The sequence below is a fragment of the Xenopus laevis genome, chromosome 6S, assembly GCF_017654675.1.
Source record: "Xenopus laevis strain J_2021 chromosome 6S, Xenopus_laevis_v10.1, whole genome shotgun sequence".
NCBI lineage: Eukaryota > Metazoa > Chordata > Amphibia > Anura > Pipidae > Xenopus > Xenopus laevis.
Window position 1 is genome coordinate 118,966,511 of NC_054382.1, and position 15,685 is coordinate 118,982,195.

At 41.1% G+C, this 15,685-nt stretch overlaps 1 protein-coding gene across 1 annotated transcript in view; it reads left to right on the forward strand.

Annotated features, from left to right (window-relative positions):
• zfpm2.S (zinc finger protein, FOG family member 2 S homeolog) overlaps positions 1-15,685 on the forward strand; it is a 266,012-nt gene that overhangs the window by 131,342 nt on the left and 118,985 nt on the right. Inside the window, exon 4 of the mRNA XM_041567996.1 lies at positions 2,274-2,398. Within this exon, the coding sequence (XP_041423930.1) occupies positions 2,274-2,398 (125 nt within the window). The remainder of the gene's footprint in view (positions 1-2,273; positions 2,399-15,685) is intronic.

The following is a 15,685-nucleotide window of genomic DNA, read 5'->3' on the forward strand; positions in this document are numbered from 1 at the left end:
GCGCACTTCGAGCCTGTCCTTCATTGGATTCGGTCACTACAAAGGAATGTACAGCTACATGATGATTGTTTCCTGAACTGACATGAGCAGATAATCACCAGGATAATTAGACAAGCAATGCCCCAAAATATAAACTGACCCCCAGCCAAATTATAAACTGCAGAAATATCACACGTGCAAGTTTGGACGTTTCAACGATCGGATCACATTTGCTTACTTGTCCCAAAGTGCAACCAGACGACAACAGAGATAAGAGTGAGAATGATGTCAGACAGTGATCATATCAATCCTCCAGGCTTTTATTATGTGCCTGAATGTCATCTCTTATTTCTTAAAGGTATTCACCATTTCACTAAATACATGTACTGTTTTCATTTACAGTAAGGTTCTTGGAACCTTGTTTCTTTTGATGAAGAGGCATCCAAACCCGCCATTCAGCCTGTCATTTGAATTTGAATTAATGGCCCGGCAGTTGCAGGGCCAGGGGGTGAGAACCTTGCCTCAGACAGCAGCAAGCAGCCTATTACAAGGGGGGTAAAAATCCTGTTGGATCGCGGACTGCATCTGTCACGTGATCCGACTGCCTGTTTTTATGCGATCATTGGGCCCTAGGGCCCACAATCGGATCAGCGCGATATCGCCCATCTCCAGGCGATTACATCGGGAAAAGATCCACTCATTTGGCAAAATCGGATCTCTATGTGCATGGCCACATTTGCAGTGTTTTATGGCCCTAGATTGAATTTGCTGGAGGGCCAAGTAACACCTAGTTACTCCACTGATTAAAGGAGAAGGAAAGGCATATTTAAGCAAGTGATTGTATTTACTTACCTCACACCCCAGAAAACTGCACCAGTTTGCGGGTTCTTCCAGCGAGCACCATGGAGCGATGGTCTTCCTTCTTCTTTCTTCAAATTTCATGGGGCAGACGCATGCGCAGTAGAATGAAATTGCCGACTTCCTAGTTAAAGTTTGGCTACTGCACATGCGCACCCATGAGAAGAACTCACTGGTAGAACCCTTTAATTCTGATAGGAGCACTGACCCAGAGTGTAAGAACGTTTATACAGCCACTTGGGGGTGCCTAACTTTTGGCACCCCTTCTCCTTTAATAGATCTGATCTGCCATGGAATGACCGGCTGCACTATAGTTTTCAGACACCTTTTTGAAGCAGTTATGCATCTGGTTATTTGCCGGCACAAAAAATGCTGTCTGTTGGTCCAAAAATACTCAGTAGCATTGTCAGGCCAAAATCTGCCCTGTGTGTGCAGTGAGAGGAGGGTGCCATTAAACTCACTGGCAACAAACATGGGCAGCATCTTTATGGCAGCAAAGTTGGACATAAGAACATAAGAGGGGAGCCCAGCCTGAAGGCAAGTTTATTGGGATTTTGACTTGGAAACTGACCACTGTCCATAATGTTGACCAGCAATTCTCAGTAATTATTCTTGCCCATTAGGTTTCATATGTCCACCATATATAACATACCAAGCTGACAATCATGACAGTTTGGTATGTTATAAATGCATGGCACAGGGCAGTATATGCAATGATTAAAACAAAAAGTGTCCCTGGCATCTATACACCAGAGGTTACCAAAAGAGATGTATAGGAGGAGAAACCTTGGAAAGTAAATGTGGACAATAATATAAATGATAAAGTAGCACTTAAAGGGCATGTAAAGTCTAAACTAGAATAAGGCTAGAAATGCTGTATTTTGTATACTAAATATAAACATGAACTTACTGCACCACAAGCCTAATCAAACAAATAATTTATGCTTTCAAAGTTGGCTACAGGGGGTCACCATCTTGTAACTTTGTTATACATCTTTGCAAGACTAAGACTGTGCACATGCTCAGTGTGGTCTGGTCTGCTTAGGAATCGTCATAAACAAAGTTGCTTGAGTTCTGCATGGCTGGGAAGTAAGGCGGGGGCTCCCCCTGCTGTTCATAAGTATGATTGTTTCCCTGCTCAGCAGTTAGGGACCATCTGACAATTCCTATCCACAGCAGTAAATGAAGGGAGAATTTCACTGCATACAGTCAGGTTTCTTATAAAAATGGTACACATTATTTAATGAAAGTATATTGGTGATAGGTTTCTTTTTCACTAAAGAAAGTAAAAATGGGATTTTATTTTTTGCCTTTACATGCCCTTTAACAAGCTTGCATGCCTTGTATTTAGACCTTTGCAGCGGAAGGCTTGTTGAAAAAATGGTGGGAAGGATGTGGCAGTTGTAATGCCCGTTTCTTATTCTGTTTCCCTGCAGGAGAGCTGGAGCTGTGCCAGAGGGACGGGGAGCACAAGATCCACAGTCGGCAGCAGCTTCCAGTTGGAACAACTTGGGGGCCGTTCACTGGCAAGATGGATCTAAATAATGAGAACAGCCCTCTGGTATGTGATTGTCCAGACGTGTTGTATTCTCTCTGTAAATATAACAGCAGCACAACCCTCATCTTTGTATCTAAGAAGCTTATAGTAGATGCACAGAATAGAGTTATATTTAACAAACCTGAGAATAGATTCTGTTTTTTTTTTTAATACATACTTTATGTATTGGTTTTTGGAAGGTCTAAACACAAGACCAGTTCTGAATGCTTTTATTATTAACGGCATGACATATTAATTAGTAGGGTTCAGTTAAAGATGCAGGAGTCGAAGCGGCTGCTTTATGTGCAGGAATCAAATGAAATTACTTTTTAATACAGTCCAATAAATGGACACCCTAGAGCTGGCCCTGTATCTGTTACCTACTGTCAGAGCTCAGTTTATGGACCAAGGAGGAAGCGGGAGGCAGCAAACACAGTTTGAGTTATCCAAAGGGTTAAGAGAGTAACACGGTCAAGTCTAGACAAAAGTTTAGGCAGCAAGGGTTCAGTAGATGGTATAACAGACGAGGTCCAGATCAGAATCAGTAGAATATCGAATATAACGCACCCAGGAACACACAAAGTCGAACCTATTATCAGGCAATATCTGTAGGCCTCTGGCGTTCTTTTAAAGGCAGATTTTCGCGCCAAATTGAGCCTGATTGCTGACATTGCACGTTGACACCGCATGTTTTGATGCCGGCGTCATAACGTCGTTCCCGGGTTGACGCTATGCAAACAGGCACAATTAAAAGCCTTTCTCGAGTCTCCTGAGTACCCCCCATACCACCCAGCAATAGCACACCATGCAGTAACTCTATGGACATGGCTGAGAGCGTTAGCCAAGAAGGTTGTTGGACATTTGGATAGAATGGAAACTATCATTTCTTAATTTAAAGATGGGCTCCACATTGAAAATCAGAATTGTTGCCAATTCATATCAAACATTTGGACTTTATATGTATTTACCAATGTGTTTCTTGATGTATTGGGGGCTTTATGCTATCAGAGTATACCCTGCCACAAAGGTGTTAGTTTAATTCTGCAAAACTCTGTATATTAACATTCCGCGTACTAATCAACTAGTGCAGGGAGCAGGCAGCAGCCGCCTACGTGTGATGTAGTTATCTTTAATACACACATGTCGGACTTCAAGAGTAGAAGGGAGACCTGCGTTGAAGCTGCTCTAAGCATGGACCTGGGTGTATTTGCTATAACAGCTGAAGGTTCATTTGTCCCTTTAATGGCTGATATATTAATTGCAGTAGAAACTGGGTGTTGATTCTTCCAGATGAAGATTTAAATCTATGGGTAATGGTTATTCGGTGTTATTTATGTGAAAGGTTCCATAATATGGTATAATATCAGGTAATTATTATGAGCCTAAGCAGGTAGTGGCCCTTCTGGCTTTATTATGGTCTGGAAGAATATAGAATAGAAGCAGTCACACAGTGCAAAAAAGGCTGATTCCGCTTGTTTTTAAGCCACAATGCAGAGATTTTCCCTATTGCAGTATCATTGCTCCTGTCTCTATTGTGTACAAACAAATGCCCATATAGGATCAAAGTGTTTTCTAGTAACAGGCACATCATTTGTTTGTGATTCATACAAAGTGGGTGCTGATGCAATGTATAAAGGGAATTGTGTCCTGGGCTGTGCCACTGACCCTTTCTCCTACCTGTCCCCCACACTATACCCACTCTATCCTTGCTCCAAGGTACTGGGGCCCTCAGAACTATGAGGCAATTAACATGATTCCTCCAATAATGCGTTTCTTGTTGCCATGGCAGGGCATATGGAACCTCAGTATTTTTCAAAGTAAATCCATAAAAAAAACCTAGAATGGAGAATAAATTGATAGAGCCAGGTCTGCTGATGATTTATTAAAGAATGTTCTTAAAGGAGAACTAAACCCTAAAAATTAATGTGGCTAAAAATGGCATATTTTATATAGTGAACTCATTGCACCAGCCTAAAGTCTCAGCTTGTCAATAGCAGCAATGATCCAGGACTTCAAACTTGTCACAGGGGGTCACCATCTTGGAAAGTGTCTGTGACACTCACATGCTCAGTGGGCTCTGAGCAGCTGTTGAGAAGCTAAGCTTAGGGCTCGTCACTAATTATCCAGCAGAAAATGAGCTTCCCCTGTAATATAAACTGATGCTACAGGGCTGATTATTACATTCTGATGCTAACTGCACTGGTTTCTGTGCTGCCATGTAGTAATTATCTGTATTAATTACTAATCAGCCTTATAGTGTGACATTTATAAAGTGTGACAGTAGCACAGAGCATGTGCAATAAATCACCAAAAAAAAAGACGGGGAGCTAAAGGGGCTGTGGTTGCCTTGGGTTGGTACAGAAGCTCAAAACATAAAGTACATTTCTAGTCTACTTCTTTAGTTAGGCTTTAGTTTTCCTTTAAAAACCCATTTCCTTGTTCTATTTTTACATATTTGGCACTACCTCATTTTTGGGTTCAGTAGGGTCCGTAAATACAATGCCAGTACTACACTAGAAGACCTAGTAACATGTAAGGGAATGTAGGAAAAGTGCTGAGGATTGCAATCTGTAATGGGAATCTGCATTCATTGGCCCCTAGCCTAGACCAAATCTTCCATTGCTCATCATTCCCTTTTTCCCTGAGTATATTCAGGAACAACTCAAACTGTATTTGAAGCATGCTACAAAATGGAATGTGTTTGTACGGAAGAATAATTGTCAGTCACTGAAGGAGGTATTGTGAGGTCACTTCAGGTGTTGGATAGATCTGTCAGCCTGTGAAATAATACACCGTACTATGGAGGCTCTCATACCATCCACACTCTACTGCTCCCCCCTCCAGGCTAAGTACATTCCCATAAAGAAATTCACTAAAATCACATTCAAATAACATACAATTTTCTCTGTTTGTGCGATCAAGCTCAGTATCGGGAGGCTTGTTCATATCAATAATATACTGTATGTGTACAGGACACAAATGCTCTTTTTCGGAGTATGTAGACTGACTGTAAACTGAAGGGAATTTTCAGCCTGGAAAGCAGGCCAAGAAAGATTTCCTAACAGGCTCATAAAAACCAATAATAGCGGTGGCATTGCACAATGAACGGAGCGCCATTAAACAACCTCACTGGAATAATGTATTGTATTAACCTTCTACTGTAGCCTGTGCATATTTGAATAGAAATATAAAGGCATGAATATGAATGGATATTCCTGGCAGAGGGCTTTCCAAAAATTTTGGAAATTGGCTTCTGCTTGGAGACCTGTATTGTTACCTAATCCTCCTTATGTCTAAGAAGGTTTTCATGGTCAGTGGCATAACTAGAGTGCGCCGGGCCCCCCCTGCAAAAAAATCTTCAGAGGGGCCCTGCTCACTCCTATCCCCATCCTCCCTCCCACTTCCCACCATGCCCCAGCCCCTCCCATGCCCTTCTATACCAGGCCAACTCCTGCTTGACTTGCTCCCCCTTCTTTGCAGCAGGTAAGAGAGGGGTTGGGGAGGAGTAGTGAAACGTCTTCAATGATTACTCAGCAAGCCCAGTTGCTCTAGATTTACTTCTATTAGATATACCATGAACAGTGGTTTAACTATTGAGGAAGCAGACCCCACAGTCCGGGCCCCTTGTTTCACAGGCCCGCCTGTGACTGTGGGGTCTGCTTCCTCTATAGTTACTCCACTGGTCATGGTATATCTAATAGAAGTAAATATAGAGCAACTGGGCTTGCTGAGTAATCATTGAAGACATTTCACTACTCATCCGAGAAGCTTCTTCAATTCAACTGACTGGTACAAGAAGTCCTCACCATATAAACTCTTCCAATAATCCAATCATAATATAATTAGAAATTCAATAAGAGTTTTCACTGGATAAACCAAGAGATACATTTTGTGAATTGAATCTTCTCCATGACTTTTCACTTGATAAACCTTTTCCTCCTGGAATAGATTCTTGCCCTTTGATTCTTACGAGTTTAAATGTGGTTCCCTTTCAGGCAGAATCTGAATTAAAGGAGTCTATTACTTGACCTATAAGGCATAACATTTATAGCACTGTAATACAAAGTGATGGTGATTTTTTTAGATCACAGTTCACAGAAAATTGTAACTCATTTCATTAAATGAAAATGTAAAAAATAAACTTTACAGCGAAAGTTGCAAATTTGCATGAAAAAAAAAATCTGCTTAATTTCAACATTGTATTCTTTATACTATTAATGCAACCCATGTGCCCTTATGTTATCGGCATAAGTATGATGCCATTCTTTAATGGCCTTAATTATTTTGAGGAGACAGGGTAACCCAGCCATCTAATTGATCTCTAATGTTTAACAATTCCTTTATGTACTAATCCCAAATGTGAGACCTTTCAACAGAGGACACGCAGAAGGTGCTTGGCGAGAAAAGCTTCTTAACCTGAGCTGGTAGATGCTGCAGATAATACTTTGCTTTCTATTCGAAAAAGGATTCCACGTCCTCCATTAATGATTCGTTCTGCAATAAAAATTCAAGGAAAGTCATTTTTCCCGAACAAGAGTTTGCAAATTGTGGTTTTAAGTTCTTGTTGAACTAAAATTCCTAGTATCCCTTATAGCTATGGGCTGCTTTGGGCTAAGTGCTTCAACCATCCCTGTTCTGGATATTTGGCCAGGCACCACTTAATTGCTGTTTTATTGTTTCAGTTTAGCAATAAGCTTTCACTGCAAACAGGACCCTTTAGCCTTCATGATGCCCCATTCACATCTGTAGCCCTACCATATAGAAGCTGATGCCACACTTTAGGAACCTATGATGTGTATTATTTCAGGGACAGCTAGAACTTCAACTTTGTGTTGACCATGAAGAGTGTTGTATAGTTAGTGTCACCTGTTCTGAACAATGGTAATATTTGTCATCATGGTGGCACCTGCTGCCATTAACTAAAAGGACATTATACAGTACTTACCATATATGCAATTATGGAACACTTGCTTTGTATGGAGTTAAACATGGTTGGGGAGGCAATTCTTGATTTGTTGGCCGCTGGTGGGCTCTGTTTATTGGAGTCCATGGATGAGGATACCTCATCAAAGCAGTCATGGCCATTTAATCTTCATGTGATTTGCAACTAGAGCTCTATCATCAATAAAAGCTGGACATCTGGAAGACTAAGTTTGGACAAACAACTATAATACTATGAAACAGAACTTCAAGAGGTAATGCTATGAGTGATGAGGTTTTGGTAATCACGTGTGCTTGTATTTTTGGGATTTTAAGACAAAGGTGATTAAAAATAGCACATGCAATCGCATGGTTAATATCTTTCAGTATGAGTAGTTGAGCCCTGCCAAGAGGTAAAACTCCCTCAAAGTTTATCTCACTCATGGAGAAGAGTGTATGCGTATCGCTGATCTAACATGGCCTTTCGCCCATTATAACAGGAGGTGATCATGATATGGAGCTGGCTTCTAATTTCAGGTCTGTCCTGTCACCGCAGTAAGAGGCTTGTTATGTCGGTGAAAGCTCACTTATTGTGCCGCCTTCAGTTAAAATAATCTGCATTTTCTGAACTAGCGTGATAGTATGTTACATGTTAAATGCTATGCAAACACACAAACATATACTGAACATATTTGAACGAAAGCTATGATTCTAGCTCTTACAAGCTTAACACATTTAGAATGATGAAAGCAACCATCTGATTCAATGATATAAATAAATGAGCCAAAGGGGAAATTGTATAGTTTATTTGGGTTGAAAAAAGACAAAAGTCCATCAAATTCAACCCCTTCACATGAACCCCACTGCACATATACAGTATATGCATAACTATACTGACCTGATCTGTACACTCAAATATATAAACTATAAATACCGATACCTATAGTAAACTAACTGTAGATTTTAAGGTCACAACAGCCTATGATATTATGCTTGTTCAAGATCCAAGCTCACTGTGAAGAACCACCTACTATGCCCAAGTTAAATTTTAGTTTTTAAAGTCTAAAGGGATGGCCTCTGATTCTTTGCTCTGTCAATAAGGGTTTCCATGTCCTTTGACAAAAATAGAGTCTTCTGATGAGATCCACACTTGTGTTTGAAATAGAATGTTGGAATGTTTAGGCCTGTGTAGGGGATCAGACAAATCCTTCCCCTGTTTTTCTGTCTGTGACATCATCCAGCCCAGTTACAGGCTGGAGAGCCATCCAATTGGCTGGGCTACCCAGTGGGAGAGGGGAGGTGCTTAACTTTGTAGCCAAATGTACAGGGTTTTGGCCAGAGCTTATAAAGGGATCCCTGCCGCAGCAGCCAGAGAGATCCAGATTTGTGGAGTGTGACAGTGCTGCCTGAAAGGATTTTCCTAGAAGGAAAAGTAAAAGGCTGCATTTTGCTCTGCTTGAGAAAGTATATGAGCTTTATGGAGAACCAGTTTTTATCTCCTGCCTGTGGATACTTTGTGTTTCCCCAGGGCGAGGACAGGTCTTGCTTGTGTACCTGCTATGTGGGAGCGGCTACTACTTTCAAAGGGAAAGGTACCTTGGGGCAGGTAGAGCTACGTGGGAACATAAGAGCTCTTGGGGAAGGGATATTGAACTGACAGGATTTATTCTACATTTATCCACCCAGTGTGGAGTGTGGGACTGTGGCATTGAGAGACTGTGCCAGGGGTTGATAGTCCACAAAGGTTCCCCAGAGAAAAGTGATATTGTGTGATTTGCATTTACAGTTACTAAATACAGTTTTACATACAGTTTATATTTGTTTAATTGCAAACTGGGTGTGTTTTATTTTTCCTAGTGGAACCCCCCTGAGGTGTGCTCTTCAGTGTTCCCTAGGGGGAGGCACTGCACTGTAAATCCCAGTTCCCAGTACTTTTCATACGCAAAAGGGACTCAGGGCCCTGGATTGCCAAGGGTTAATTGATATTTAAAACGACAGTAACCAATTTAGGTTTATACTTGTGAACAGCTTGGGCATAGATGTATCCAGGGTTGAACTTGGCTGGCGGGACACCAGGAAAAAACCCAATGGGGCAGATGTAACAAATTTACAGGCAATGTACTTGCTGGTCATTTTGTAATAACTAAACCTCTGGCCCTGGCCAACCCCCTGATCCTCCTCTTATCGACCCCCACACACCTCCAATTTCCTCTCCTACCTCACCCCTTGCTACTCTACTCTCCTATTAAAAGAGATAAAAGATTGCAACCCTAGCCCTTGTGGGCCCACCAACCCAGACCCGCTCCCCACCTGAGACCCTGCGTGCATCTTGCTGACCTCTCTTCCTTATTGTGGCCGCAAGAACAAAAAACAAATTACCTGTGAGGGGTTCGGCTGTGTCTGAGGGCTGAGGCAGTTGTGGCTGGGCCGGAGTGGGCCAGAGGTGTGTGGGGACCCCTGAAGCTGCAACCCCAGTGCCCCCCAGAACCCCTGTCCTACACTGGTTGTATTCTTGCAAACCAACCTTATTCAAACTGTGAATTCATATTTAGTCAGCTAAATAGACCTATCAGAATTCTCTTTCTGGGTCTACTTGACCTTTTATGTAGCGCTGGACCCAAGACCCTTGCACCACTACCCTATAACCCATGTCACAGAGAAACACATGTCTTTATATTGGGGGGAAAAACCACCCCTGGAACTGTCATGGATTAGTTGGATATGCAGTCATTTAATTGCAACAATAATTTGGAGGTGAGACCTTCTTTTCATTATCCTGTGTTAATGCTGGGAGGGGTGAGCGCATATAAACCCAATCACAGCTACATCAGAGGCTGCTAAATAAAACAAGTTTTGTCACACTCCAATTTGTTTAGAGACAGCTTTAATTACCAATATCTATTGATGATAATGACTTCTTTTACCATGCGAGTGCCGCGATAAAATCAAATGAAGGCGATTGTGATCGTTTCCAGAGCCGTTCTGTTTAGCAGTTACACTCTGTCTGTTAGACTGGGGCCTTGATAAGATCATGGCTGTTAGGATCCGACATTAGTTGGAATCAATATCTGAAAATGTGCCTGTTTGTGCTTAATCGCAAAGTTAGTGTGAGGGTCAAAGTGAGATCATTTGTTGGATGAGATTGCACAGCTTCTTCATCTTGTCATGTACATGTGTTCTTTCCAGGCTGCGACGATGGAAATAAAAAGCCAGGATTTTTTTTTTCTCTCTCTCTTAACCTTCCACCACTATTGAATGGAAAAGTCAACGGAATTGTGTTAACCATTCGTTCAACATACAACGTTTAGACGATGGTTAGTTCACCAAGATAGTTTAGGCAAAAATCACATGTGATTTCTCAGGGAGCAATAGATCATTATTGACACTCAAATCAGTACTAGATGGATTTTCACACTAATTGTGTCAAAGGACTTTATATCCCAAAATATTCCAGCATCATTGTGCTTAGAACAAGAAAGTACTCAGCACAGTGGTACTATATTTGGCTTTTTGTAGCAAGCGATGCCTCTAGTTGTATAATACTAAACTCCTAACATCACTGGGCCTTTTGTGGGGTCCTAGTCTTAAAGGAGAAACAAACCCCTTATTAAAAAAAACCCTTACCCCCTACCCCGCATAGACCCACCTCCCTCCTCATCCCGAGCCTAGCTGCTACCCCGGACAAATGCCCATAACTTTTTACTTACCCCTCAGATTCAGGGATCAGAATTCACGGCAGCCATCTTCAGGGTCTTCATGTCTTCTTCCTGCGCTTCAGCAATTCCATCAATTTCAGCGCATTCGCAGTTGTCGCAAACTGGAAAATTGCTCCAATTGCACATGCATCGCTCCGCCGGTCTCAGTCTTAGATTAAGAGAAAAAGATGGCTTCCGTGAACTCTGATTCCAGAATCTGCACAGAGGGGTAAGTAAAAAGTTAGGGGCATTTGCCCGGGGTAGCAGCTAGGCTGGGGGGGAGAGGGAGGGGGTCTATGTGGGATGGGGGGTTTCTCCTTTAAGAAGGGCCTGGTGCATAAGCCATCCCCTGCTACCTGCTGCTAACTGTCCTACCTTCATGCCAGCTTTCCTCACTCCCCACCAGCTTCAATTAGGAGAGCGGCCACAAAGTGGAAATTTACACATAACCATATAGGAAGTGACCCCATAGTCTGGGCCCTCCTGTTCCCTTCTATATTCTGTAGGCTCCATTTTAATCAATGCTCTGTATTAATAAAACAATACCTTGTACTTGATCCTAACAGAGTTATATTTTATCCTCATTGGAGGGGAAAGACGACTAAACCCTAGGTCCCAAACATTCTGGATAACAGGTCCCATACCTGTATTAAAGGGGTGGTTTGCCTTTAACTCTTGGTATGATGCAATTGTGGTTTTAATTAATACCTATATTAAGATGCAACACTTTTGTCTAGAAAAAACGTGGTTTCTTTGTTTCCATTATATTTTATTTGGGCTCAGAGCTTGATATCAGTTTTCCTACAGTGAAATTCTCAGTTTTAGGAAAAGGGCCCTTACAATATATCAACTCTCACAGCTAACTGCCTACTTTCATGCCGGCTTTCCTCACTCCCCACCAGCTTCAATTAGGAGAGCAGCTACAGAGGGGAGATTTACACGTAACCATATAGGAAGCGACCCCATAGTCTGGGCCCTCCTGTTCCCTTCTATCTTCTGTAGACTCTATTTTAATCAATGATGCTCTGTATTAATAAAACAATACCTTGTACTTGATCCTAACAAAGATATATTTTATCCTCATGGGAGGGAAAGACCATGTAACCAGAAAACCCTAGGTCCCAAACATTCTGTATAACAGGTCCCATATCTGTATTAAAGGAGCGGTTTACCTTTAAATGAACTTTTCATATGATGTAATTGTGTTTGTAAGTGATAACTAGGGATGCACCGAATCCAGGATTCGGTTCGGGATTCAGCCAGGACTCAGCCTTTTTCAGCAGGATTCGGTTTCGGCCAAATCCTTCTGCCTGGCTGAACCAAATCCTTATTTGCATATGCAAATTAGGGCCAGAGAGAGAAATTGCATGACTTTCAGTCACAAAACAAGGAAGTAAAAAATGTTTTCCCCTTCCCACCTCTAATTTGCATATGCAAATTAGGATTCAGTTCGGTATTCGGCCAAATCTTTCGCAAAGGATTCGGGGGTTTGGCCGAATCGAAAATAGTGGATTCGGTGCATCCCTAGTAATAACTTATATTTTATTTGGGCTCAGAGCTTGATGTCAGTTTGGATTTCCTACAGTAAAAATCTCAGTTTTAGGAAAAGGGCACGTACGGGATATTAACTCTCGCTGCATCCCTATCTATCTGCCTACATAGCAAAAACATAATGCTGTAGAATTCTGTTCATATTAACACTTTTCGGCCGGTCCTAGAAAATGCAATGTTAAAACTCGCAATGCAGTGATTGTCAGAAAGTATTACAAGATTAAATGTGACTTCCCTTCTTTAATTTCAACCTTTTAAGTCCATAAATGACATTTATTACATTCTTCTGCATACAGTGTGTTGCACACCACACTTGCCTGAATACACGTACTTTATTATGATTATATATTTGCCTATGGAATGTCTTAAAGGTTTAAGGGAAATTCCCATGACCGATCTAGTGGAAAGGCTTAAACCTTTGCTTCCTGCTGTTTGTGGACTTGGATTCTGTGCATAATCCCTATTTCTATATGCTGCTAGAATCCTATACTGTGCATTGAAATGAGATCTGTAGATCGTGCAGAGCCCCCTATGGAGATCCTGCCAGGTTTAAGCAGGTGTGAAAAGATCCTAGGTAATATTCTTATCCATCCCAGTCTATAATTAATAACAGAACATGAAATATGCATGGATGTATGACACCCTCCTATCCAACTGTTTCTCCTTTAAAGCAATACAGGAGCAGACTTCTAATTTACGGTAGCTATTACTGACCAGTGTCTCATGACTTCATGTTTGTTCTTTTGTTCATTTACCCCTTTTTAGTCCTTTGCAGAGGCAACATGTGTCATTATGTTACTCTCCAAAAAAAGATTTGATGAATCAGACAATTTCCCATGCACTGAACATAGGTTTTATCTAAAGGTGACATAGAGAAGAGGTTAGTGAGGGGACACAAAAAAGTGTGTTGATCTGGATTGTCCATCCTGTGACTCTACTGCAAAACTAAAATTCCCAGCAGTCCCCTAACAATCTTTAGGTGTCAGTAAAATGCTGATGAGTTTGGATTCAACAATAGTTGGGAGAGCACAAACTGGGCAATCCTGATGTAGACATCTATCTAGTGGTGGGGTGATGGACCTCTTTGCCAAACCCTAAAACCGACCTTTTTTTGTGGCAGCCTGTTAAACTTGATCATTCTTAGCAGACCATAAACATGTTGATGAAATGGGCCTCATTTCGATTTCAATGCTGAAAGGTATCACCTTTACTTTAAAGGGCAACTACATTTTTTAAGAGAAACACCTTGGATGCCTTAATTTAAATTCCTATTGCTCATAGGAAATGTCATGGTACAATAGATATAACTGGGAAACTTCTTTGGCAATTTGCACCTTGCAGGCTCGTGATTAATGATGAGTGAATCTGTCCCGCTTCGCTGAAAAATTCACAAAACTACGGAAAAATTCACAAAACGTTGATTCGCATTGAAGTCAATGGACGTTTTTACGCGCAACAATTTTTCTTGCTCCAAATGCATTAAAGTCAATGGGCGTTATTTCTTATGGCGACTTATTTTTGTCCAAATGCATTAAAGTCAATGGGCGTTATTTCTTATGGCGACTTTTTTTTTGTCCAAATGCATTAAAGTCAATAGGCGTTTTTTCTTATGGAGACATTTTTATCCTAATGCATTGAAGTCAATGGGATTTTTTTCTTATGGCGACTTTTTTTGTCCTAATGCATTAAAGTCAATGGGCGTTTTTTTTTGTATGGTGACTTTTTTCTCCAAATGCATTAAAGCCAATGGATATTTTTTCATATGGCGACTTTTTTGGCCTAATGCATTAAAGTCAATGGACGTTTTTTCTTACGGCGACTTTTTTTGTCCTAATGCATTAAAGTCAATGGGCGTTTTATGGCAACTTTTTTTGTCCAAATGCATTAAAGTCAATGGGTGTTTTTTTGGTTGCAAACTTTTTCGCTGCAAATTTTCGCGCACTTTCGAAAAGAAAAATGCACATGGCGAAATTCGGAATTTCGTTGCAAATCCATGGCTGGCGAATAAATTCTCTCATCACTACTCTAGATGTTTAGATATCTGAACTGTCTTTTATAGTGCAGTAAAAGGCATACAGTACAAGTGTAGAGTTTATGGACCAACAGAATGCAGGAGATGCTAGGCTTTGAGATATCTCTCCGGAGGAAGCACATAGCCATGCTGTGGGTATTAAGACCTTGGACTTGAATGGAGAACAGCATTGGATGCCAAGACTAGTACAGTAGTTTGGTCCCTATCCAACACCATATAAATAGAGGGTGGATTAGTGGGATAAAGCAGAGTTATTACAAGAATTTATCAGCGTTCAGTAGTTAAAGTGAGGATATCAGGCTTTGTATTCCAAAAATGGTATGAGTTTAGAGTTGCAAACACATCGTATTTCCTTGATGTATTTTCCCTGTATATACAATGCTATAATGTGCCTTTTTAAACAGATTTGTAAGTTGCTCAGGAAATGTAAACACTGGCAACAAAGCATGTAATGTGAATTTGTGACAGCCCGGGTATCTGTGTGTCTATAAAGTGACGGTCCAGATGTTGTACATCTTTCCAGCACAATCAAATGGCAATTATTGAACAACGAGGTCCCATTGATGTTTCGCTCAGACAAAGCCACACTAATGCGACTGTATAAATAATGAATCCTTCTAAACGACCCAATTTATTTGAAGGGGGGAAATGCCCTAAAATATGAATATGTTTTTGCGGGGCTAGCACTGCATCTTCATGAATGACTACTCAACACAACTGTAATAACAGCACTTATTCACATAAACACACACCGTACAATAGGAGGAATCCATTCAGTGTCTGCATGATATGCCATTCCCTTGTAACTCTTTAAAGGGCATGTAAAGTCTAAAATAGAATAAGGCTAGAAATGCTGTATTTTGGATACTAAATATAAACATGAACTTACTGCACCACAAGCCTAATCAAACAAATAATTTATGCTTTCAAAGTTGGCTACAGGGGGTCACCATCTTGTAACTTTGTTATACATCTTTGCAAGACTAAGACTGTGCACATGCTCAGTGTGGTCTGGGCTGCTTAGGGATCATCATAAACAAAGCTGCTTGAGTTCTGCATGGCTGGGAAGTAAGGCGGGGGCTCCCCCTGCTGTTCATAAGTATGATTGTTTCC